The sequence below is a fragment of the Marmota monax genome, unplaced genomic scaffold (assembly GCF_021218885.2).
Source record: "Marmota monax isolate L192 unplaced genomic scaffold, Marmota_monax_Labrador192_F-V1.1 WCK01_AAM20220418_F8-fsc00054, whole genome shotgun sequence".
NCBI classification, from domain to species: Eukaryota; Metazoa; Chordata; class Mammalia; order Rodentia; family Sciuridae; genus Marmota; species Marmota monax.
The window spans coordinates 1,200,757-1,226,651 of NW_026692145.1; the positions used below are offsets into that span (position 1 = coordinate 1,200,757).

A 25,895-nucleotide genomic window follows, 5' to 3' on the forward strand; every position below is an offset into this window, starting at 1 on the left:
AACCAAACTCCTGTGTCCCAAAAGCTGAAGGTAAGTCATATAAGAGTAACAGTCCATAGGGAGACCCTGGATTCAGGCTTGTTTGGTTCAGCTTGATAAGGAGCCCCCTTGGCTGTGCCTCTGGGTGCCCACACCGGATTCTAGAGAGCTGTGTGTTTGACTCGCCCACAGCTTGATGAGAGAATGAAGTTACTGTTAGCAGTTTTTCAGTAAGATCATGGGAATGGAAGAGAAAAATCTCCAAATTACCTGTTTGGGTAATTTATTTTTGTTTTTCATAGCTCCTGAAGAAAGCAAGGAGGAAAAACAATCACCACTGAGCACCATTGAAAAGTCTCTTATATGTTGCATTATGAACTTAGATTTTACTCAGTTTTAGGGAACATTTGGTTCAGGGAAAAATGAACTCACCAACCTGTGTGTGTTTGAAACAGTATCCTTTCACTTCCAACCTCAGCTAACCAAAACCCCCCGTGTCTCCCACTTTCTTTAGTTGGGCTGAAATGTTTTGCTTGTCAACTCCCTTTCCGTGCACTTTCTCCTCCATAAAATCTTTTCCACAGAAAGGGGTTGCCACCAAGTCTAGACTTCAGTAGCATGCAGAAGGAGGGCCAATTAGTGAGGATTTTGATTCATATTACATGAGGGTGGGAGGAGGAGGTGGAGGAGGAAAATCTGTCCTTCCCAGTCCTTCAGATACTCAGGCTCTAACACAACAGGATGCTGAAGATGTATAAAATTACTGGAGCATTTACACAGCGATTCCCCAAGATGGCATAAATGCCACAGCACTAGAGCACGTCAGTGTAGACATTGAGATAAGCTGAAGGATGGGAAAAAGGAAAAGATCAATAACGATGCTTCTCACTCAGGGATCAAGAGTGAGTGTTTGATTTTCTTTTGGTTGCATTTTGCTCAGGTGCAGTGTGTATGTTGTACTAACAAGGGAGCTGACTCCCTTTTCCACAGGTTCCTATCATAGGAAAAGAGGAAAGATATAATAGAGGGCACAGATTATTTACAGTGGCTGAGAATGTAATTACAAGGTGCAATGGCTTGAAACTGAAATTTAGGTTAGCCATTAGAGCTGGGAGAAGCATCTTAACAGGAAGAGCAATTGGGCATCGGAAAGATTTGCCTGGAAGCTGGTTAAACGGCGTCTCCAGAAATGCTGAGGACTCGGACAGGGGTAATGTGAAGAGAAACCAAAATCCAGAGTTGGGCTGGAGGCCCAGGCTGATAGGCATCTTTCATTATTGCCTGGCTCCCTTTGTGATTATTTAATTGCTAATAGCTTGTGGCAATTTTTTCATGTATCCAAAATATGCCTAATTTGTTAAGCATAAGGAAACAAATGCCTCTGAGCAGTGAAAATGAAGCATTTGGATGGATCTTAAACACCCTCCTAACGGACTTTCTGGAATATGGGCCAGTGACTGAGGCAGTATTATTATTATTTTGCTTCTGTAAGGTCTCTTACTCCTTCTAATTCGGGGCTATTGCTGTTAAGGTGACATTTGGGCTCTGTCAATATTTGTTTCTCAGAGATTACCCTAAATAGAATTTATTTTTGGTTTCAATTCATATTTTTTCTTGATCTTTCCATCCTTTTAGACACATACCCCCGCTCCCTGTCCAAGTGTTTTGGGCTCCCACCTCATCTCTCCCCTTCCTGCCCCTATCTCCTTTCCTTTGCTGGAGCAAGATCCTATGTAAACCCTTTAGCCTTTAGGTATGAGGGCATTACTGAAGGAGTCTTGCACTTTGAGACAACACCTAATGGAATGGTTTAACTTAAGTAGTAACTCACCCATGATGGAACATTTATACAATACCAAACAGATACTTTTAGGTGGTGTAGATGGGAAGAGAACATCTCCTAGGGCGGCCATTAACAAATTTTCTCAAATTTGATGGCTTAAAACAATTGAAATTTGTTCTCTTACTGTTCTGGAGGCCGGAAGTCCAAAATAAGGTGTCAGCAGGGTTGCATTCTTTCCAAAAGCTCAGGGAGAGAATCCTTCCTTGCTTCTTCCAGTTTCTGGTGGCTCATGTGTGTGGTTTTATTATTCCAATCTGCCTCCATCTTCACATAGCCTTCTGTTTTTCTCATCTCTCCTCAATGTGTCTCATAAGGACATTTGTCATTGGTTTAGGATCCACCTAGATAATCCAGGAAGACCTCATCTCCAGATTCTTAATTACATCTGCAAAGACCCCTTTCCAAATAAGGTCACATTTGCAAATTTCAAGAGTTAGAATATAGATATCTTTTTGGGAGATACCATTCATCAACCCTACTATAGAAGAGAACTTTCTGGGACGTCTAGAATTATATCAGTTTACCAGAGCTCTCTAACTGGAAGTTGTTCAAGAGATGCTTTAAGTTGCTTGTAAAATGTCAGTATGCTTCCATAAAAAGATGTGAATGGCAACTGCTATTAGCCCATTTTTCAAATGATTAAACTGAGGACGTGGGGAGTAACAAATGACTTACCCAAGTCACTTTGGATCAGACGAAGAGTTCTGAAACGTTATTTAGCATAGGTTTATGTCTTACCTCATGACTTTTTGGATATTTTTCCTTAAAAAATATATATTTTTCTAAACACTTTAGTCATGGGAAGGCAATTACTGCTTATTCCCCACCTGAAAAGCCTTTTCACAGGATATATAGGTTCATGGTGATGGTGTGCTTTTCACCTAGTCTTTGTGATTTTGCAGAAATCTCAGCAATAGGGAATTTCGGAGGCCAGAAACATCTGTGAAGCAAGACTGCCTTTTAAGGTTCAGGTTTACTGTTAGGTATAACTGTATTCAAAGTGGTAAATATATAGTTGTCACAGATGAGATATTTTCTGAGGAAATGCTGTCATAGTTATTCATGACTAAAGAACCAGTTCTAACATTGATGGCTATGGAGCAGTCTCTGTTCTGATGCATTACCAAGAATATACCAGTGACAACCTTAATGTGTAAAGTGATTAGTGAGTTTGGCTATAGACTTCAAGGCAACACAGAGAAAAAAGCACCTCAAAGGCCAGGAGGATCATCTCCAACCTGGTGCAAGGAGTCCCTTCTGTGGTCTCCCATATGGCTACTAAATTATGCTTGAATGTTTCAAGACACACGGAGCTTGTTATGTATAAAGAGTAGGCTCTCACTTTTGACTATTTGTTCATTAATTCAACAAGCATATTGAGTATACTATATACCAGGATCTATGCCATATCAGGAAATACAGAAATTGTCAAGATATAATTCTAGTTCAGAGAAACTTACAACTTAATAATAGGGATAAATATTCCAATGACTACAAAGCCTAGATTGCAAAACACAGTGTTGGGTAAAAGCGTGCTGAAAATTCTGAGAGATGATAGCTCATAGGGTTTATTTGGAGTGGAGGGAAGAAGAAAACATTATGAAAGAGACTTGGGAAAGACTTTATGGATGAGGTTTTAATAGGGAAAGTGGGAAAGGGAGGCATGTGTTTGGAAACATGAGATAAGAGTTTAATTTAATCTTCACAGGCACTTTGAGAGGTAGATGCTGTTATCCCCATTGTACAGATAAGGAAGCTGAGACTCAATATTCAGTAATTTGCTGAAGATTATGAGGCTATTAAGTGGCCAGTGGCTCATGGTTTATACCCCTATTTGTCTTATTTTGGAATCCTACCTTTTGCCACTGCATACCATCTTATCAGGAAGTGGATTGCCATTAGTTGACCTCTGGAGGTACAGGGACATATAGAAGGGTATGCAGTTGTTACATATGATGCAGCACTCTAAAGCATGAGATGTTGGCCCCATATACACATCCATGCAAGTTCAAATGCTTTTAACAAAGCCTTTCTAATAAGACAAATGCTAGTCTTCTGTTTCTATTCCCAATGCCCAGTCTGGAAAGGGCTTATCTAACATTGATTTGTCTACACTTGGAAAGTTTCAACTCCTGAGCCTAATCCCTTTGAGGAAAACAAGCCCAGATTTTGCAAGGTACTCAGTTAAGTCACACAGCTGATTTGGTAGCAGAGCGTATAGTAACACTTTAGCCTTGGTAGGGAAGAGGGCTCCCTTCCATGTGATGTCATTCCCGTGGTCAGGGGCCTAGCACTTAGATTGGGCTTCTAGTCTTAAATTTTCAGCTGTGTCTTAGGTCTGCATATTTGAAGATTGAATCTGAAATATAAAAATTATACACCTCCTGAAAGACAGTATCGCAGCTGACTTATCTGAGTAGAATAGTAATTAGTGAAGAAGTGACTAGGGGAGACAAGAATATTGCTTTAGCTTGGTCCCTTTGGCAGAATTCTAACTAAAATATTATGTATCCCTACTTCACAGTGGCTGGCATTATTCTCCAATCCAATCATCATTTTACTAGGGGTCTCCTTGCATCCAAATAACCAAGGATGTGTGTGTATGTGTGAATCCTTCTACTTTAGTAATATCAGTTAGTCTGACATTGTTCCTTTCAAACTGAGGTCTCTTGAAATTCTGGCATTATCTCCAAGTAAAGGGGAGGCATCCAGTCCAAACCACAGCGGGCCCCTTGAGATTCAAAGATGAGTCAGTCTAGGGTCTTTCCTTCAAGGAATTTAAATCTAATGGAGATAACACATGTAAATATAACTGTGAATCAATTTAGAGAGTATAAGAAGTGTCTTTATAAAGAATGGAGAGTGTCATGGGAATTAAAATGTTCCCTTTCCACTCCCATTGGTTGCAATTGAATCGAAAGATAACTAGGAGTCGTTTTGGAGCAGGGCTCACATAGCTCTTCATCATCTGGCCCCTGCCAGTCTTTACCACTTTACTTTTCCTTCTAGTCTTGCCAGGTTTCCCAGCAGTGCCTGAACATGCCACCCACTTTCACACCCCTGGGCCATTGCTCCATCTTCTTGGAGGTTTCTAAAGTAGTGGAGTGATTCAATCAAGAAATGTACTTTAGAAATATCTGTCTGGAGTTTGGGTGAAGAAGGGTATAGAGGCAGGAAGGTCAGTCTGGAAGCTGTTGTCATCATCTAAGCAATAGGAGGTAAGGTTGATGAGGCAGTCTTGGAAAGAGGAGGATGATGAGAAATATTCAAAAAACAGAATCTGTGGGATTTGGTGACATTGAGCTATACCAGATGAAGGTGAGTAAGATATCCAAATAACTTAGATGTTTCTAGTTTGAGAGTCCTTTTCCTAGACATATCTGAGAACTCCAGGGCAAAGACTGTCTTGTTTTTATTATTATTATTATTATTATTATTATTATTATTATTAGGTACTGGGGATTGAACCAAGGGATGCTTTACCACTGAGCCACATCCCCAGCCCTTTTTGTTTTTTTAATTTGAGACAAGATCTCCCTAACTTGTTTAGGGCCTCACCAAGTTATCTAGGCTGGCCCTGAACTTGTGATCAAGGCTTACACCCTAGTCTGTCTTATTTTGGAATCCTACCCCTACCCTCACCCTCCCAAGTTGCTGGGAGTACAGGTGTGCACCATTGCACACAGTACTTGTTCATTATTGTATTCCTGAGGCTGGGCATATTATCGGGCATATTATCTGGCACAAAGTAGGCATTTGGTAAATGTTGGGTGAATGAATTGTTCACCACTTTGGCAGGTTGAATATAAATCAGTGAATTTGTATTCCTAGAGCACGTGTTGACTGCTAGTTGGGAATGTGGTCTAGAAAGAATCTCTTTGTGGGAGAGTGTAGTGATCTGGGGATTCAACCTTTACTGGGCACAGAATGATAGGCTGTTAATTGACAGTTGGCAGTAGAGATAAAGGTAATTCATTCTTTAATTCTCAAGCTTAGAGAATGGCTTATCTCCAGGGTTGCTTTAAACTCCCAGTACTCTATCCAGTGTAGTAGCGACATTTTGGCCTGCCTTTTACAGAAGCTGAGTCTATACTGTGGCCCCAGGCATGGTCTTTGATTAAAAGTCTCAGCTCCTGATACCCAGGTGTGCCCTCTGCAAGGTCATGTTCTTTCAGGCTAAATAACAGAATAGTAACCTTCATCTGGGTTCCCTAAGATGATTTCTTCCATAGCAATCATCAATTTCCCCACCAGTTTCAAATGCAGCCATTTCTTTCATCTGTATTCCTATCTTGATTAGTGAGAAATTAATGAGCGTGTAAGATTTGATTTAGATAATGATTAATTAGGGGAAAAGGTGCTGTTCTAATAGCAAGTCACTATTATATGCTAAGGAAATTAGTTAATATTTTTGGATGGCAAATTGACTTGTCCTTCATGAAAAAAAAACTTTAAAAATACCTGATTTTTTTTTTTTTGGTTCATTAGTAGAGCAACCTGCTCTTAATCCTTTGGATAATTTTAATAGGCTTGTATTATTTTTCCTACAAGTCATGAACAACTAGTTTTGGGTATCATTAATTCCTTTGTTTAATATTACTTTAATGATAATATTAAATTATTATTTTCAGCACAGTGAATTTTTGTTAGCAAAAAAAAAAAAAAACTGCTGTTCATAAAACAGACCTTGACAATGAAATGTGTCAAATCATCATACACACACACACACACACACACACACAGGAAAAGATTTCAATTTTCATTGTTACAGAGCCCTGACAATTTATTCTATTCTGTTGCTGTTTGAATATGCTTTATCCACTCTTAGAAGAGTATAAGGATTAAGGTCTACATTAATATTTCTTCTGTTCTTTAATGTGCTTTTTAATGTGATGTTTGACAATTTATTGTCATTAGTTAAAATGGCAGTCGAGTAAAATAACCAACATATAGAACATAATAAAGGTAATTAGATAATTGGAGTATTTGAAGTGACCTTGAGGAGTTATTTAGTCCATTTCCAAATTTCAGGTCATATGACTAATCTTCCTAAACACTACTCTTCATCATATTATGTCTCCACTTGGGATCCTCCAGTGGTCCATTATTGTCTCTGAGGTCGAGCCCACAGGTCTCTGCCTGTATTCAAGTCTCTTCAGATTTGGCCTGTCTTACTGTACCCTGGATTACAGCCTTTCTTCAGGCAGGTTACCTTGCCCTGATACTCCATGGGTGCCAAACACATTTCACCCATTGACTTCTCCAAATTCTTCCTATCTTTATTGTGTAGGTCAAACCCCAGGTCTTCCTGGAAGTCTCCTTTGAATCCCAGAGCCTCTGACAAGCATTCCTCTTTTTAGCAAATGTTGTCTATATTGCATATTTTAAAATTTACTTTTTTTTAAATTTTTATTAGTGCATTATAGTTATATACATTATTAGAGTTCGTTTGACATAGTCATACAAGCATATTTTAAAAATCAACTTTATTGAGATATGATTTGTGAAGAATAAAACGCACCCATTTGAAGTGATAAGTTTTGACAACTGTGTATATTCATGTAACCACTACTCTAATATAGAATATTTCCATCACCTTGGAAAATATACTGCATATTTTGTCACATAACCATATACCAACTTTACTTGTTCTCTAGCTATTTTGGGGTGTGAAAATCTGGTCTCTCCACATGGATTTATTTTTGTTTGTTTAATTTTAATTAACACATATTGAATAGTTACTTTGTACGAAGAAGACTAAGAGCTTTACAGGCATAATCTCACTTAATCCTTGCAATAATTCTATCAAGTAAGTACTATTGATAATCTCATTTTATAACTAAGGGCAAAAAGGCATGCAGAGTTTAAGTAACCTACCTACGTTTGCACATCATATAGTGATGTAAGGACTAAGCAAGTTAACATGACTGACTTTTGCTGTTTCCTAATCACTAGTGTCCATGATGCTGCTGACTTCTAGGCCATTAATACTTACTGACTTGGAATAAAATCCAAGAGAACTGACACATTTAAACAGTCTGATGTGCATTGTTGACTTTCTTCTTATTATGGAGAGGGTTCAGGCCTGGAATAGAGTCTCCCAAGTGTGTTGAGCCTAGAACTAAAATCTCAGCCCTGGCAGAGGGGGCTCAATGGTTATCAGGGGCAGTCCAAGATATCGGGTTTTTAAATAGATCCAATCAAAGAACAAAAGTTGGGCCCAAAGGAAGGAGTCTGTGATGAGGGTCAAGAAAGCTACATGGGATACATAGGCAAGAGGATAGCAAGTTTGAGGCTAGTCTGGTTGACTTAGCAAGACCCTGTCTCAAAATAAATAAATAAATAAAAGGGCTGGGATGTAGCTCAGTGGTAGAGCCCAATTGGGTTCAATCCTCAGTACTGGAAAAAATAAATAAATAAAAGACAGTCGGGCCACAGGTAGCCAAGCCTGAAGCAATACCCTGGCTTAAGAGTATGTAACTAGGGGGCTGGGGATGTGGCTCAAGCAGTAGTGCGCTCGCCTGGCATGCGTGCGGCCCAGGTTCGATCCTCAGCACCACATACAAACAAAGATGTTGTGTCTGCCGAAAACTAAAAAATAAATATTAAAAAATTCTCTCTCTCTCTCTCTAAAAAAAAAAAAAGAGTATGTAACTAATGGGAGCCTTCTTTGGATTATCTGTGGTTAGCCTCTGGGAAGGGAGGCTGTGGTTAAGGGTGCCTAGTTTGGGTATGCATGGTAATAATCTCAGAGAGAAAAAGCTTCCATTATCTCAATATCTTTTTCAGTTGTATGTCCCAGTACTAGATCCAATGTGCAAGCAAGACATCATCTCAAAATAATTATAAATACATTACTTCATAGTTCCTTCAAGTGAAACATCTATTTGTGTCTCTTCAAGATGTTCAGAAATTGATTTTTATGGTATTTTCCCAAGATCAAATTTAAAGTTAAGATGAAAAGTTTTCAGGGTTATCTGTCTGCATTCCCTTTTTTAGATACAGACAGACGCAAAGTTCTTGCTAGTGTTCTCACTCAACAGCCCTCATTAATTCAACAGTGTGTGCATAGGGCTGAATGGAATCGCTGGGGCATCCCAAAGGAGATGGGAGTCATTCTCTGCTCTTCAGGAATTTACAATCTAGGAGAGGAGATTATAGTATGAAGGTGCTTTTTAATCCTTCAAAATAAATGGGAACTAGCAGCCCCATAATGACTTCAGTTAATTTTTTTTAGCATCTGGGAATGCAAGTTATTAAGCCCTAAAAAGCTGAACCTTTCTGGTTCATTTGAATAGTCAATTGCTAAGTCTTCTTCTTATCTTCATTCCAGGCTATATTGCTTGTCTAGTCCCATTTCCCGCCTGAATTCCATTTTTACAAAACAGATCAAAACAAAGCAAAGCAAAACAAAACAAAACAAAACAAAACAAAAAGTGAGCTCCCCTTTGACAAGTGTGGTGCACTATTAGTTTTTCTCTATCTCAATCTTTTGTCCCTCATATACTTAAAGCTTTCCTATTTACTATGTCCTTTGTTGGTTTCAAGCTATTTCTTAAATTGACCTTTTTGCTTGTATTCATACAAGTATGTAATAGTTCTCAGTGAACCCCCTTAGTCATTTGCCCTTGGTTTTAGTTTTTATTCCTCCCATTTTGGGAATTAGTTCCCCTGGTAATTTTTTGTTTAGTTGATGAGGATTCTCTCTAAATTCCTTCTTTATTACTTTCACTTCTGTTTCTTCATTCGAATGAATGGTCATGGCATTGAAATGGTTATATTTCTCTATTATCACTTCATTTAGGCAAGTCTAGTTCTCCTATGCTGTCCTGTGGGGAGGATATTTTATGCTGAACTGTGACTTATATCTAATTTCCTGAAAATGAATGCTTTTCCTTTTGGTATGTATTTTTCTCCTTCCTGGTTTGGAAATTCTGAGTTCTTGTCAGTTTATAGATTTTTTAAAATGTAATTTAAAATTTATTCTAATTAGTTATACATGAAAGTAGAATGCATTTTGACACATCATACATACATGGAGTATAACTTCTCATTCTTCTGGTTGTACATGATGTAGAGTTACAACAGTTGTGTAATCATATATGCACATAGGGTCATAATGACCAAAACATTGTACTATCCTACCCCCATATTCCCTCCCCTCCCTTCAGTTCTCTCTGTATAGTTCAAAATGCCTCTATTCTTTCCCTGTAATTTATTGTGAATTAGCAAGTTTATGGATGTTCTGTTTCCTTAAGTCTATAGCTAACTCTTAGCCCCTAGATCAATTGCACTGCTTTATTGATTAATCAGGAAGTGATAACTGAGAAGAAGGAAAAATAATGCTCTATATGCACTTATAGTTAGATATAACATATCCTTTTCTTCATTGGACATATTTTCTGAAAAGTTCTCATTTGAGACTTTATTCCTTTGAAGATGTTTGGCTAACCAATTTGTCAAGGTGGTAGGAGTTGATAAAATGGTGAATTTAGTACAGGGACATTCTGTGTAAGCTCTGAGTAACTTATTGAGTTATCATATCACAGGCAAACCCAAATGGTGTCTTGGAAATTCTGAGTCATTCCTGGGCTTCTGTAGGTCCACTGAACAATTTGTCACCTTATAAGATCTTATCAGCCCATAGCACTTCACAGAGAAAAGATTTGAGCCCTGTTATTTTATAACTTCTACTAGGTAGAACTGGTGGACTAGCAACAGTACTAGCAGCCAACCACCGTGCCAGATAAACTCAAGCATTCTTCAAAACTGGAAGTCACCACCAGTGCAAATTCAAAGACACAATGGGTTTTACATCTAATTTATGAATTTATGAACTTAAGTAAATATAGAGCTTTTAAACTACACCACTTAGGCATTGAATTTATCATGAAAGTAGAAAAAATCTTGCTAAATGGACAAGAACTTGGTATATAGAAACTATCTGCTATATAGGGTTTCTCACACCTATGGTGTGTGTCCCAAGTAACCTTGTTTGAATTTAGATTAGTCACTCTTCCCCTAGGGGACACTTTCCCTTCTTGGTCCAGTAAACTGCATCAGTTTCTACTGCCAGAATAGCATTCCATTTTCTAACTTCTTGTAGAAAGAACACAGTGTGCTAGAACCAGCTTTGTGTTTTCTCCCTTTTTTCTGAAGATAATCATAAAGCCTTTAAGCTTAGACCATATTTAAAATCGGTTTAAGGCTTGTATATGAGTTTGACATTTATAGGAGATAAATCTGAACTCTATGTCTCCAGACCCCAAATTGTATTTTGACATTAAATATCACCTTTCCATCTAGTACTATAAATTGCAGGGCTGGATTAGGTTTGGCAATATGTATTATCTGTGCTCTCCTTTACTACTTTTGTCAATAGCTCCCATGAGGAAGGGGGACATGGAGAGCTTGGAGTCAATACCCTGGATTCCAACACTGACATCATGTGAGGCAAAAGTTAATGAATTTCATTCTTAAATTAAGAAAAACTTAGACACATACATTAAGGATGTGATCAACTGAAATTCCTAGGGAAATAAGATGTTGTAATAATAAGAAAATTTTCTGCTAACTTAGAGCTAAATAGCCTCCCCCCCTTTCTTAAAAACCCCATTTTTTGAAAACCTGTCTAAAATGTTTGAATATGCTTTCTAGTCTCACTTCAGTAAGATTTATTGAACCTTACTTTGCTGAGAACCTTATGGGACTTTGGGGAAGTTATGTTCCATATACACATTTTATCATCCTACCTAGCTATGCTGTTTTATTGCACTCATTTACTATGACTAGGTATTTATCTCTGTTAGTCCCTTTAGACAGTGAGCTTCTATCCAAATAGGAGTATAATAGCAAGTCTCTCTTTTCAAAGATGCACTTCCAGCATGTTGCACAGTGTCTGGCACATATACGCTATGTCACACAGGGCCCTCTGAGAAGGAGATGCCAATTGGATTAGATACGGAACAGATAGATTTCTTGGGAAAGCACTTATGGAAGAAAATGGAGGGGGATGCTGAAGGAGGCTAGAAAGAGAAAGGAAAGAAAGGAAAATTAAGAAGGAAGAACCTTAAACTAAGATGCAGTTTTAAGAAATGTTGAGAGCCACAGCCGAAGGGGCCCCAGCAAACTCCCAGTGCCGGTGAAGACAATGTAAATTGTTAAGAAAATTGTTTTCTTTTAGTGCCTTCTGTAATGTTACATAATTTTTTCTTTAGCCATTATTGCCAGAATTCCTATCTTCATCCCAGTGCTGGTGAAGTCAAAGATAAAACCAATCTACAGCTTCTACAATAGCCATCACTGAACTGCTTGCAGAACTTGCCTGGACACATTGTGAGCTCACCTGTATGCATTGTGAACTATCTGTTGGTGCAGCGACTTGTGGTAGTGTTGGGGTATTTTTGCTGATGATGTCATTGGTGGTACAATTTTTCCAAAAGGAGCCGTCAATTGGCTTGGTGTATCTTCCTCCCTTCTGCTTGTCATGATCGTCCAGCTAAAATTTGGGGGCCAACAGAGGTGAGGCAAAGAACCTCACCCCCCCGCTGGTACAAAGACCTCTCCACAGGTGTGGCTGTATACTGGACCGGTAGTCAGTGACGGGTAAGATCCAATTGCAATGGTACCAACCTAAGGACAATATGTACTATTGGACAACCTAAGGCAGGCACAGTCCCTAAGCCACATGCTTGTTGTTTAAACAGAGAGGGGGAGATGTTGAGAGCCACAGCCGAAGGGGCCCCAGCAAACTTCCAGCTGCCGGCTGATGATTGGCTCACAGCGGCCCCAGCAACATCTAGTTGATTGGCTCCTCTGCGGTGATGCTCATTGGGCTGTTTCCCTGCCCTTTCAGACCACGGAGCTGCTCATTGGGGGACTTTTTTGGCTCCGCCCATGTGACCCAGCCAATCGGCCTCAAGAGCAGGAGGATTGTGGGAGGTGGGGAGAAGCTTGTGTGGGAGAGAGAGGCATGTGGAAAGCCAGTGGTGGCAGTTGAGGCTCTGAGGATTTTTCCTGAGAGGCTGTTTTGTTTGGCGTGTGTGGTTCTAAAAATAAAGTTAGTTTCTTTTGACAAGTGGCTCCTGATTGTGCCCAGCCAGACTGCGGCATTTGGCTCTTGTTCATTAATGTCTCTACATAATTTAATATATGTGTTTAAATCTTCATGTTTCCATGGTCTAATGATATCTCATTTTTGGCAAGATCAATGGGGAGTCCACAAACCAAAATCCCATGTGAACAAAGTCACATGTCTCATAGGACTCAGTATCTTTGCCATGCTCAGTCATTGGTTGAGAGTAGCTCCTAGGGTTTGTCGCCTGTGCACAACATGGTGGTGAAATCAGATGGCAGCAACTGGGGTTACTAGTCAATTACTTCCCATGGCAGGAGAGCTGAAATGCACATTTCCATGGCCACCACAGAAGGAGCTCAATAAATGCTTACTGAAGGGAGAGTATGCACTTTTATCTGGATTATTTTCCTTATCATAATGTTTTTCAGATTCATCTCTGTGGTAGCAGGTATCAGTACTTCATTTCTTTTTTGGCTAAAATCAAATTTTATTGATTGGATATACCATAGTTTGTTTTCCCTTTCTTACTTTGATTTATTTTCTCTATCGTACTTATCATCATTTGCCATTATTTTTTAAAATATATTTTGGTTGTCAATGGACATTTATTTTATTTGTTTATTTTTATGTGGTGCTGAGGATCAAACCCAGTGCCTCACACATGCTAGGCAAGTGCTCTACCACTGAGCCACAACCCCAGCTCCCACTTGCCATTATTTTTATGTTTTCATTTATTAGTTCATTTGTTTGTTGTCTTGGGGAATATAAAGTCCATGAGAGCAGGGACTTTGCTTTGCATACTGTTGTACTCATCTTGATTGGTATATAGTAGGAACCCAAGAAATATTTGTTGAATGACTTGCATCTTGCTCCAGACCTTTAGTTAAAACAACAAACAACAGTGGTTTCACTGGATATGGTGGTGCACGCCTGTAATCCCAGTGACTCAGGAGGCTGAGGAAGGAGGATCGCAAGTTTGAGCCAGCCTCAGCAACTTAGTGAGGCCCTAAGCAACTTAGCGAGACTCTGGCTCAAAATAAAAAAATAAAACGGTTGGGGATATAACTCACTGGTAAAGCACCCCAAGGTTTAATCCATAGGACAAAAACAAACAAAACCCAATAACAACAAAAAACAACATAGGTTTAATATGTTTTTATTATTTATCCTGAAAAGCAACATTGGGTTGGCTAGACATTCATTTCATTTGGAAATCATAACTGGAATTTTTAAAGGTTGTTTTTTTGATTGTGTTCTCATTCATAAATTATAGTCATAAAAAATAAATTATCTGAGTGAAAACTGATCTTTTAACAGAAAAATTAAGTATCGGTATTCAATGATGTGTATTTGGTGCTATAAATTAGTTTATGCAGAATTTATGAGTCAAACCTGGACAATTAATTCTGATGGTTATTCAAAAAGAATCAGTTATAAAGACAATTGGAGGAAAGCAGGAATTAATTGGAAAAAAAACACTAATTTTGAGTAACCCAGATTTTATTGTATTTGAAAGGAAATTCATGGTTTTATCCTATTTGTATGTGCATGTGGAGGGGGGGAGGGGATAGAGAGAGAAAGAGAGAGAGAGATATTCTGCTTACTGAAACATGAAAACCTTGTTTGTTTCAGGATCAGATTTGCAAGTATGTCTTCCCAAGGGCCCAACATGCTGCTCAAGAAAGATGGAAGAAAAATACCAACTAACAGCCCGACTGAACATGGAACAACTGCTTCAGTCTGCAAGTATGGAGCTCAAGTTCTTAATTATTCAGAACGCTGCGGTTTTCCAAGGTAGGTTCTTGGGATCATTTTAGATGTGTTGCTCAATCATATCATTATTTGGGTACTAAGCTTTCAAATGCTAAATATAATTTATAAATTACCATTCTAGCATTCATATTTGATTAAAAAAAACCTTCCTAGTGAGAGATTCTAGTTAAGGAAAAACAGTTTTGAGAAAAGGTTCATTTTGATCTTTGAAAAGGTAGGTATTGTCAAACAAAATCATTGCCTGAGGACATTCTGTTTACCTGTCTGTAAAGGTTGTATATCTCTGTAGAAAGAGTAATTGATATATTCTGTCAGCTAGTCTGTAAAATCCTGTTTAAAAAAGAATGTTTCCTTAAATTCCAAGTTCATTTGTTTTTGCAGTAGTGAGTTAGATACCTGTGGAACACACATGAACTCTTTCTGACCACTAGGACACTTTCCATTTAAGATCAACTGGCTTGGTGGCCAGGTATTTTTACATTTGTGTGAATGATTCCCTCTCTTCTTGTGAATCTCACTTCTTGCCATGCCTATTTATGACTGTGAAGAAGCTATTGTACTATTGCCAGAATGGTTAGCAGATTACATTATTTATAACAGCATGGAAAGGATCTCCCCCAATTTACAGATCCAGCTAGGGATGATGATGATAATGGTGGGGTTGTGGTAGTGAGGGTACCGAGAAGTATTTAGCTAGCACTCTGTGACAGGTACTGTTTTAAATGCTTTCCATGTATTCATTAATCCTCACAATATACATATGGTGAAGTATTACTGTTCCTATTTTATGGATGAAAACCTAAGACCTGGAATGATTAACTTGCCCAAGACCACACAACTAATTAGTGGTGAAGGCAAAGTTTGAACCCAGGTGTTTTGGCTTTTAGAGTACATGTCTTCCTTCCTTCCTTCCTTCCTTCCTTCCTTCCTTCCTTCCTTCCTCCCTCCCTCCCTCCCTCCCTCCCTCCCTCCCTCCCTTCCTTCCTTCCTTCCTTCCTTCCTTTTTCGTACCAGGGATTGAACCCAGAGGCACTCAACCACTGAGCCACATTCCTAGCCTGGTTTTGTATTTTATTTAGAGACAGGGTCTCACTGAGTTGCTTAGGGCCTCACTTTTGCTGAGGCTGGATTTGAACATGTGATCCTCCTGCCTCAGCCTCCGAGCCACTGGGATTACAGGTATGCACCACCGTGCCCAGATAGAATCCATGTTTTTAACTAGGTTGCCTCTTGTGACTTGGGAAATTAGTTATGAATATGGGGGCTTTCGTGTATCCTTCCTTAAACAGAATCAGTTACCATTTTCTTGCCCTGCAAAGAGAGGATTGGGTTTTAGATAGAAAAATAACACTTCTGACTACTTGACATTGCAAAGCTTTAGATTTACAGAACCTTTATAAGAATTTACCTCTTTGAATTGTAAGGTGGGTTGATTATAGCTTATTTTGTGGATTATAATGAAATTCTTATATTAGTTAAGAAAATTATTCAAATTTCCCAATAAAGCATACATTCACAACAGATTCTTGGGTCAAAGCCTCAGGGAATGTTACGTTGATTATGTGAAGTACAATATATAAGCCTATTTATACAGTCAGACTCTTGTGAAGAGTTTGTTGAGACTAACAATTTGGCGATAGAATGAATAATTTAGGCTGATTTTAAAAATATATGTACCATTCATGTACTTCTTAGATTGGTTTTGGGGTTGATCTACTGACTAAAAGTGGGGTGATAAGAAGTGGGGTGACATGAGAATTGGATTGAAGTGGATAGCTGAATCTTACACTTTGGGGAATTGGGGCACCCTTTTAGAATGAAGTATTAAGTGATTTGTTTAATTCCTAGAATAATCAGGCCCCCAGATGTTACCTTACAACCATTGTCTGGCTGGAGGGAGATGGTATTCTAGAATGGAGCTGTCCATCTGAGGGCTCTGGGTGTCAGCAATCATATCTCTGTCCTGTCCTTTGCTTTGCATATTTTGTATTCTAGGGCTAGGACAGAATGAGACTAGGAGAGAAAATAAGTTGTGAGAATATTTTGATTGGATTAGATTCCAGATATGGCTGCTGTAACATGGAGGCTGAACACTAGTGTCCTCTCTCTCTCTTTCTCTCTCTCTCTCTCACACTACACACACACACACACACAATACACACACACACACACACACAAATATACTTTCTCTCCTGAATTCTGGGGAAAAGAAGAAGGACAATCCTACCAAAGGGACATGGAGACAGCTAAATGATATCTAAACTCATTCTTGTTAGTGCCTTCAACCAACCTGTGTTTCATTTTCTTTTCTTATTTTCATACCTTGCTTAGAAACTAAGCCCCATAAGAAACAAAAAATAAATTATAGCCCTAGACCTGAAAGCATTTTTGCCATGTTTGGAGAGACATTGTCTGCAAATTCTTTCCATAACAAACATTTGGAGGGAGACGACTTAAAAGCAGGGACCATTATAAGATGATTCATTATTAATTGTGACAAAAAACAGGACATTCACTTATTTTTTTTTCTTATAACTACTTATTCCAGTGAATTGAAATTGAGGGGCACAATTGTTTCTTCCTCTAAAATTCACATTTCCTTCCCCAGATTCTGGTAGACCAAATTATTGAGAATTACCTCACCTTTTCATTCATATAAAATTTGATGTGGCAGCTTTTGTGAGCTATTTTCTCCACCACATGAAGCTGAAGAAAGCTGATCTTGATCTTGGCCTAGATCCACAATCTCTTTAGGATTCTTTCACTAGTCCACATTGGGGGTATTTAAGCAGCAAGTGCTTTTTGCAAATATGCGCACAGTTCCACGAGCAATCCTTACTGCCTCGATTTAGTTTTTATGTCTTCGTTTGCAGGAAGCCTTTGCCCTCATAAATGAGCCTGGGGCCTTTTGCTACAGTGGTTGGAGTGCTCTAATGCTAATGTTGTTTTGATAATGATTGAAGCATTAAAAAAGTTGTTCTTTATTTTCAATCTTTGCATTGCCTCGTTTCCTAAATTTAATTTACTTAGATGTGCTGAGTAAAATGGGGCAGCACAATCGTTTTTTGTTTCTGCTTAATTAATTCTTTTTGAAAACCTCCACTAAAAGTGGATTTTCCTTTTTTTCTTTTTCTTCTCCTCTACCTTATAATAATTATGATGATAATAGTACTAGTGAAGATTTATTAAGTACCTACTGTATGATGCTTACTTTTACATAATTATCTCATTTAATTTTCCCAGAAGCCCTATGAGGTCTGTACTGTAATTATCACCATTTTATAGATGAGGAAACTCATTGATGTCACAACTTCTAAGTCCTCATGTGACATAGTTTTCCTTGTTCTTAATGTACTTGAGGTAAAATAAAATTAAGAAGTGGTAAGATTTGTGGTCTTTGTGAAGAAAAATTGGATAGAATTCTGAATTTTTCATCATATCCTCTACATATTTTGTATCTTCATGCTTTGAGTTCTGTGCTTTTTGTAGAATTTCATCATGACTTTCAGCCTTATACTACCAGGAAATATTTGGGGTTTCTCTGTGTTAGATGATTCTGATCTTCCTTTAAGTGGCAGCAAGTTACTGGAAATTGCCTGTCCCACAATATGAACCCCCTTTATCAGAGATAGAAAATAGTCAATCATGGCAGCACACATATGTAATCCCAGTGACTTGGGAGGCTGAGGCAGGAGGATCATAGATTGGAGGCCAGCCTGCCTGGATAACTTAGCAAGACCCTGTCTCAAGTGATAGAGCACATCTGGGTTCAATTCCAATCTTAACAAAAACAGAGAGGCAAAACTGTGGTTACATAGAGAACATCTCTGCACATCTAAAATGTCATGGAGCTCCTGTTTGTAGAGTGGACCCATCTGAGAGTTCTCAAATAGTATTCTTGCTTGGACAGTATTCATGGAGAAACAGTTAAATAGAAGGGTTGTAGAAGACTTTGAGGGGTAGCAAGAAGTAACAAATGACAATAAGAGTGGAGGACAGAAAAATGAATTAAAACTCATCAATGTGACAATTTGGGGCATTTTTAGAGGGCTATTTCCCCTCAGTATCTCCCATATAATAGTAGGTCCAACAACTGATGTTCATATTTATGGCTGTGACCCAATAAAGAAAGATCAAATTATGTTCAGTGTCTTTTTAATATTTTCATTTTAGAAAGCTAAAATAATTTTTGTGCTAAAAAGCAGTGGAAAAAAACACTGGAGTTGGAGTCAGAAAAATTCAAGCCTCGGTTTTCTTATCTGTAATATGGGGTACAAATTCCAGTCCTGCTTATATCATAGAATAATATATGTGGAAGTGTCTTGAAACCCTTAAAGTGCTATATACTTGCATTATGTAGATATCTCATTAATGTGCACTGGGTGCCAAGTAAATGGTGCATTCTTGTGCAGACATAATCTAGATGAGGCTGAAGTTCATGATGGACTTCAACAACTTTGGCTACATTTGGTTGATATATACAGACATCACCAGTGTACAAGTAAGCGAGTCCTGAGGCAGAGGACCTTTTGAAAAAGGGGTTTATTTTATGCACTCTTGAATGCAAAGCTGTGCTATTTGAAATGTCAATACTGCCAGGTTCCTGAAGCTTCTCTTCTGACCTGTATCTGGTATATTTTACACACAATCAAGCAGCTGCATCATGAAGGGTGTGTTGTGTTCAGGCGATATTTTACTTGCATTTTCTGGTCCACATTCTTCTGGCAGAGAGAATGAAAATGTGGGTGTAAGTCTAGGAACATCCAGTTGATCTGCACCCAGTGTTGGAAGACTTGTCTTCTGCTACCTGCTTGCTGTGGAGGAGATGGTGAAAGACGCCTCTGAATGGGGAGGAGGGCTGTGTTTCCTTGCTGCTTCTGTTGCTTTTGTCTTTGCTTTCTGTTTCCATCTGCTTTTAGCAATTCTCATATTCTTCTCTGTCAGGTTCCTGTCTCTCCCACCCCCCCCCCAAATAAAATTGACCTTGGTTCGAACACTCTTTTCCATCAACTCAGAGCAATTTCTCCAGTCATTTCTGCTTGAAATAACTGTTTGGGGACGTTATTCAAGGAGAGCTTTTTTTCTTTCTCAGTTAATATGTGACTGAATAATTGCTTGAACGTTGATAAACATGTCTTGTGATTCGATCATTTGTTAATTTTACTTTTTTTTTGTAATATGGTGGGGGTTTTAAGTGAATACTGAGCAGTTTTTCTCCATTTCTCAATTTTTTCTCCTGACAAGCCTGACAATTCTCCTGCCCATGCTTTGTGCAAACTGAACCCTACTGAGTCCCCCAGTCCAACTTCAGGCCATTCTGTCGTAGCCCTTTCTTCATTGAAAATAATGTACAAGAGAATACTTATATTGATGTGTAATCAGAAATTAATTCATTTTCTGGGGTTAAATAAAATAACATTTAACCCAATAGAAGAATTCTAGGAACAAACCATGACCATGAGTGAGGTTATATATCCTCAAAAATGTAAATTATTAATCAATCCACTCATCTGTGCAGCAAAGCTCTAGTAATCCCATTATAAACGGGTAAATTTCTCATCAGAGCCCAGAAAATGCTGGCTTTAATTAGTGGACTTTTATGGTACTAACTCAAAGAGATATTTTAGTTAAAAAGTTTTTTTTTAAAAATGCAGTTTTTAAAATTATTAGTGCTATTGGAAAAACAACTGGAAATCGAGTGTTTAAAGTCATTTCAGATTTGAACTAAGAACTTTTGGATTTAATTTGGCTTTAAAATTCTGAGTCTTTAGCCAAGCCAGAGACTGGGGGAGTTGCAAACCTTTCCTGTGATCTCTTATTGATTTAGAAAAGTTAGTCATTGGGCTGAAAACTGTTTAATAAAAAGATCTTAGAAAAGTGACTCAGTGTGCGGGTGGAGACTATTTTGGGGCCAACTGTGAGGTGACAAGATTATACAGATTAACTATTTTACCTCAGCCCATGGCCTTTGATTCAGTAGAGCTCTGAACTTACTCCACACTTTGCTATCATCATTACTGCCCACCTTTCTCACTAGAGGGCCCAACAAAGCAAATTAAAAGCTGTTGTCCCTGCCCTCTATAAGCTTCCAAGAAAATACCAATTTTGCCTAGAGAGATAACCTGCACCCTTACCCCACTGGGGTTTATTTACTTTCTGAAAACACATGTTCTTCTTCCTTTTTCTGTCTCACTGAGTTGCAGTACCTGATATGAGAGTAATGAAACATATGTTCAAGAGATTTGAATTCTCCTGTCAGTAGAGTGGAGGTAGAAACAATTTTACTCTAAGCTGAAAGTGGTAATGTAGAAATTAAAAACAACTTTCATTCTGTTGACTGTGAGATGCTTCCAAGGGACAAGTTGTGCACCTGTACCCCTCCTATTTCCGCATCCCACCTTTATGTTAGTTACCAGGTCTTGCTTTTATCTTCATATGTCCTCACATCTTTTGCCTGTATTCTTAAACCTCTGTCTGGTCTCAGTTGTCTCATTTATCACATGCCAGTGCCTTCTGATTTCAGTTCCAGGCTCCATCAGCTCCCACATAGACTACCAGCAAAGGCACAAGAGGGTTTCACGCCTTTAGTCAGCACTTTGGCTTCCCAGTTCACCAATGGAGTTCAGTGATTATCAGTGCAAGCTCTGGGGTCTCTTGGGCTGGGCTTCAATGAGTCTGGATGGGAGTAGGCAGACTGGCATGGAAAAAAAACATTGAGAGTTTGAGTGAGGATCAGAAACCTTTCTTCTGAATGTGTACTAAATCAGAAAGAAATGAAAACTTTTCTGTTCTAAAGAGTTTTTACTTATATTATCTCAGTTAAACCTCACAACAACCCCTTGAGGTTGGTACTGTTATTAGCCACATTTTGCTGTTGAGGAATTGCAGGCTTAGGGAAATTAACTTGTCTAAAATAGCATAGCCATAAATGGCAGAGACAGGAATTGGACCCAAGTAGGACAGCTCCAGAGTCTGTGCCCTTAATTTCCATGTTTTATATAGCCTCTGGATATCTTGCTTCATGGTCATGGGTCATTTCTTCAATACTTCTATCTTTCTCTCTTACAAGGGAAGTCTATTGTATTTGTGGAGCAAGTACCTAGCATGTCTGAAGGCAGTTCTTATGGGGAATTTAAAGATAAAAACTACCTCATGCCTGTCTTCAAGTAGTTCAAAATCCCAAAACCAATACATTTATACATGACTAACATGGATACAAGGCTTCCTGAGAGAAATGCTATAAGAAAACCTTATAGCAGTTTTCCCTGGGGGTTAGAGGTGCATCCAGGATTTGTAGAGCTCATAGCTTAATACAATTTGGAGACCCTTTTAAAGAAAAAAGACGAAATAAAAATGCAAAATGCCAATGGTGCTTCTTGGAAGGGTTACAGGTGTGGGTCCCTGTAGCTTAAGTTTCATTAGCTTCACAGGAGATCCACTTCTCTATGACAGTGTGGAATTGGAAGAAATTAATTCCAACTAGAGGATAGAGATTTTTGGAAGACATTGCATGTATGAGCTATTCAGACAGATATGGCTCTTGATCAAAGAACAGGGCAGGTGAGGACATTAGGTAAATCAGGACATATCTTTTCATCAATGAAATTCAAATTCAAACCATAAAGTATCTACTAAATATGAGTTTTCTGGATTTCCTGGCTAGCCTTATTGCTTCTCACTTAGCTTTCCCTCTTGAAAGGGCCAAACACCTGGGAGGGAAGCAGAGGGCCTTAGTGTGCTTGGCATGTGCTTTAGCTTTATGCAGATTGGGGTCTAAGTCAAGCTCTGCTCTTTTCTCTCTTTGTCAGCTAGGGCAAGTCACTTGTCTCTTAGCCATTAATGGAAGAGAGTTAAATTAGATGAAGGTGGTCAAGAATTCACCCATAACCTGGCCTATATGAGTCAATTGCATGGCAGTGATTGTTTTTGTTAGTCCCTCTTGTATGTTTATATACATCATTGTGTATGAAATATAGTAGATTGAATATTGCTAGATTGAATGTCACATATTTGTCACACATGGTTTTTATAAATGCTTCTCAGGCTTTGATAAAATGAAAATTAGGCCAGTTGTGGTGGTGTACACCTGTAATTTCAGCAGTTCAGGAGGCTGAGGCAGGAGGATTGCAAGTTCAAATCCAGCCTCAGCAACTTAGTGAGGCCCTAAGCACTTAACAAGACCCTGTCTCAGAATAAAATAAACAGAAAAGGGATAGAGGTGTAGCTCCATAGTTAAATTAGTTAAATGTCTCTGGGTTCAATCCCTGGTACTAAAAAAGAAAAAGAAAATAAAATTAGCTAATATACTCAATCAAAATTCTATCATCCAGAAATAACCACTTATAACATTTTTGAGAGTTTTCTTCTTTTCTCTGTGTGTATGTATATATGTGTATATTTAAGACTATATAGTATACAGTTTCTCAGTGGTCTCCTGGTGGTCTGAATGAGTTAATGTAGCCTCTGGATCTAACCAGCAAAGGGATACCCTGATTTTGTTTCTTCTTTTTTCTCTCCTCCTCCTCCTCCTCCTCCCTCTTCTTCCTCTCTCCTCCTCCTCCCTCCTCTCCCCCCATTAGGAGAGGAAGGAGAACAAAAATGTTAGAGAGGAAATAAGAATGCTTATAATTCTCCCCTCCTTTGGTTGAAGTTCTAGACCCGATTAACTGAAATGTAATCATTCAATTAGATCGAGGTTCAAGCTATTCTGTTTCCTGGGAACTGTGCTTTTCCTTTCTAGTGCTTATCCATTTGCAGTGGTATAGTTGTATATATTTTTATTTGATTAACATGAGTTCTCTTTACTACAGAATGAGCTGTCTGTGGGTAGAGCTTGCATCTACCCTAGGTCATTCCTGTATCCCCAGGTGAGACAATAAATGTTTGCATGAACATACACATACCCTGACACAAAATTAAAATAAATAGTATTAATACAGAAAGACTTTCTATTGTTCTTCTTCCCCTGTAATAACTACCATTGTGTCCAAATAGAAAAGATAGATCTTGTTGCCTGCAGTGTTTACTTCTAGGTTTTAAAATTTGCTCAGATTTAAGATCTTATGAGTTTAAAGAGTGGGTTGATGCTTGCCCATTGAGACAGAACACCTTATGTTGCCCTGAGCCTCTGTCTCTGCTTCTGGCCTCACTACTCCCAGACTTGCTGATTATCTTTTCTTCCAGTGTGACCTAAGCTCTTCACAGAGCACTGTACTTTGCACAAATTTGTACTTTGTGACCAAGAATCATGAGAATAGTGACACATGTTTTTTTTTTTGTCCAAATATGCTCTGACATGTCCCACCACACTTTCACAATAACCTGAAGACAAGAGAAAGTAATGTTTCTTAAATGTCTCTCATGTAGCAAGCAGACATTTTAATCTTCCCAGCATCCCTTTAAAAAGGGTGCTTTAATCTCATGAAGAAATTAAAATTAAGAGAATTTGATAACTTTTGCAAATGGCCTCAAACCTGAATAGTGGAGTTCCTTGAGCCAAGAATGCTAATTTTTTTTTTTTATTATGTGCTCTTCTCCAATATTACTGTGTTCTCTCTCAACATGGTCACTAGTGCCTCTACATGAGGACCATTCATTTAGTGTTACCTTTCCTTAGAGTTTTGTATTTGATATTCTAGTAGAAGGCAAAATGGTAGGATAGACAGACTTTAGAGTCAAAACATTCTTGAATTCTAATACTCATGTTGCTTATGAGTTATATTAACTCACAAAATGGGGGTAAAAGTTATTACCTACCAGAGTTGTTGTGAAAATGTGCCATAAATTATGTCAAGCATTTACCATACTGCTTGATTTTATAATAGGTGCTCAATAAATGGTAACCATTGATGCTTTTTGAAGATAAATAACCATGATCTCATTCTTTTTCACATTTGTTTATAGTAGCCACTTCCTTGATTAACTGTAATAAATTGGAATTTGATCTAGGTATAGGAATTTGATCAGATATAAGCAGGCGTAAGGTTGACTTAAGTTGAAGAAAGGACTTATCACATGAATGAATAGTGTAAATAAATTTGTAAGGAGGAATCATTAATTGATTTAGGAGACTGTCTTTAAAGAAAATTTCAGTGTGCATTAAGAAATCAACAACCAATTGGTTCATTAACAATATTCTTATCTATTTGTTGAGGCAGGTTGCTACAGACCAATTTATTCATTCCTTATTGCTTTAAGCCCTTGAAAATATTAGAGCAAACTATTTCAGGATATCTTTTTTAAAAATAAGTCTTTACTACACAAATACTATATTTTTATTAGATAAATCGAAAAAAGCACAAAGAAACAAAAATGTGGAAAGTAAAATGGCATAGATTCTATCTGCCAGAGGATAACTAGTATTCACATTGTGTCATATTATTTTGCAGATTTTTAGTTTTGTGTTGCAGGTTTGTGTATGTTTTTTTTTTTTTAAAATGCATTATACTGCTTTTCATGTAATACATTAATAGCCCATCTTTCTATGTCAATGATATATTTGTATGATATAAGGGAAATATAGTATTTAGGAGCTGACCTGTACTTAGTAATGTGGATTTCTCATAGTTATTAATATAACACTCTCTATTGATGGTAATTGAAGCTGCTTTTTATAAATCACAGTGAGAGAAATAATGTCTACATAACCAAATATTAAGTGATAATAATAGAGTTTTTAAGATTTCTTATATTTATTGCCTGTTTGATTTCCATAAAGTTTGTACTTATTTTCACCTTCATAAGCAACATATGAATGTCCATTTCCCTATCCATTTATCACTTGCCAATTTAAAATAGCCATAATTTAGATGAATAAAATAATAATAGTCCTTGGTTGATAGGGAAACTTGTCAATCATAATTTGTACTTTTTAATACTTACTTTTTTAGTTTTAGGTGGCTACAATATCTTTATTTTGTTTTTATGTGGTGCTGAGGATCAAACCCAGTGCCTCACATGTGCTATGCGAGCACTCTACCACTTGAGCCACAACCACAGCCCTGTACTTTTATTTTGTGATTTTTTTCTCATTAATATTCTTTCATAATTAAAAATTAGATATCCATTGTTACTTAATACATGCCAATTTATTTTCTTATTGATTTGTAAGAGCTGTTTCTATATTCAGGATGTTAACCCATTTTTATATGTTATAAATTGCTTTTAGTGATTTATTAATTCAATTTTCCATTCTTTGTGGGTTTTTGAAAATACCCAGCCAAA

General features: G+C 37.9%; 1 protein-coding gene across 1 annotated transcript in view; it reads left to right on the forward strand.

The window, feature by feature from the left end:
- The window catches only part of Gpc3 (glypican 3), a 406,893-nt gene that overhangs the window by 18,259 nt on the left and 362,739 nt on the right, over window positions 1-25,895 (forward strand). Inside the window, exon 2 of the mRNA XM_046469318.2 lies at window positions 14,532-14,693. Within this exon, the coding sequence (XP_046325274.1) occupies window positions 14,532-14,693 (162 nt within the window). The remainder of the gene's footprint in view (window positions 1-14,531; window positions 14,694-25,895) is intronic.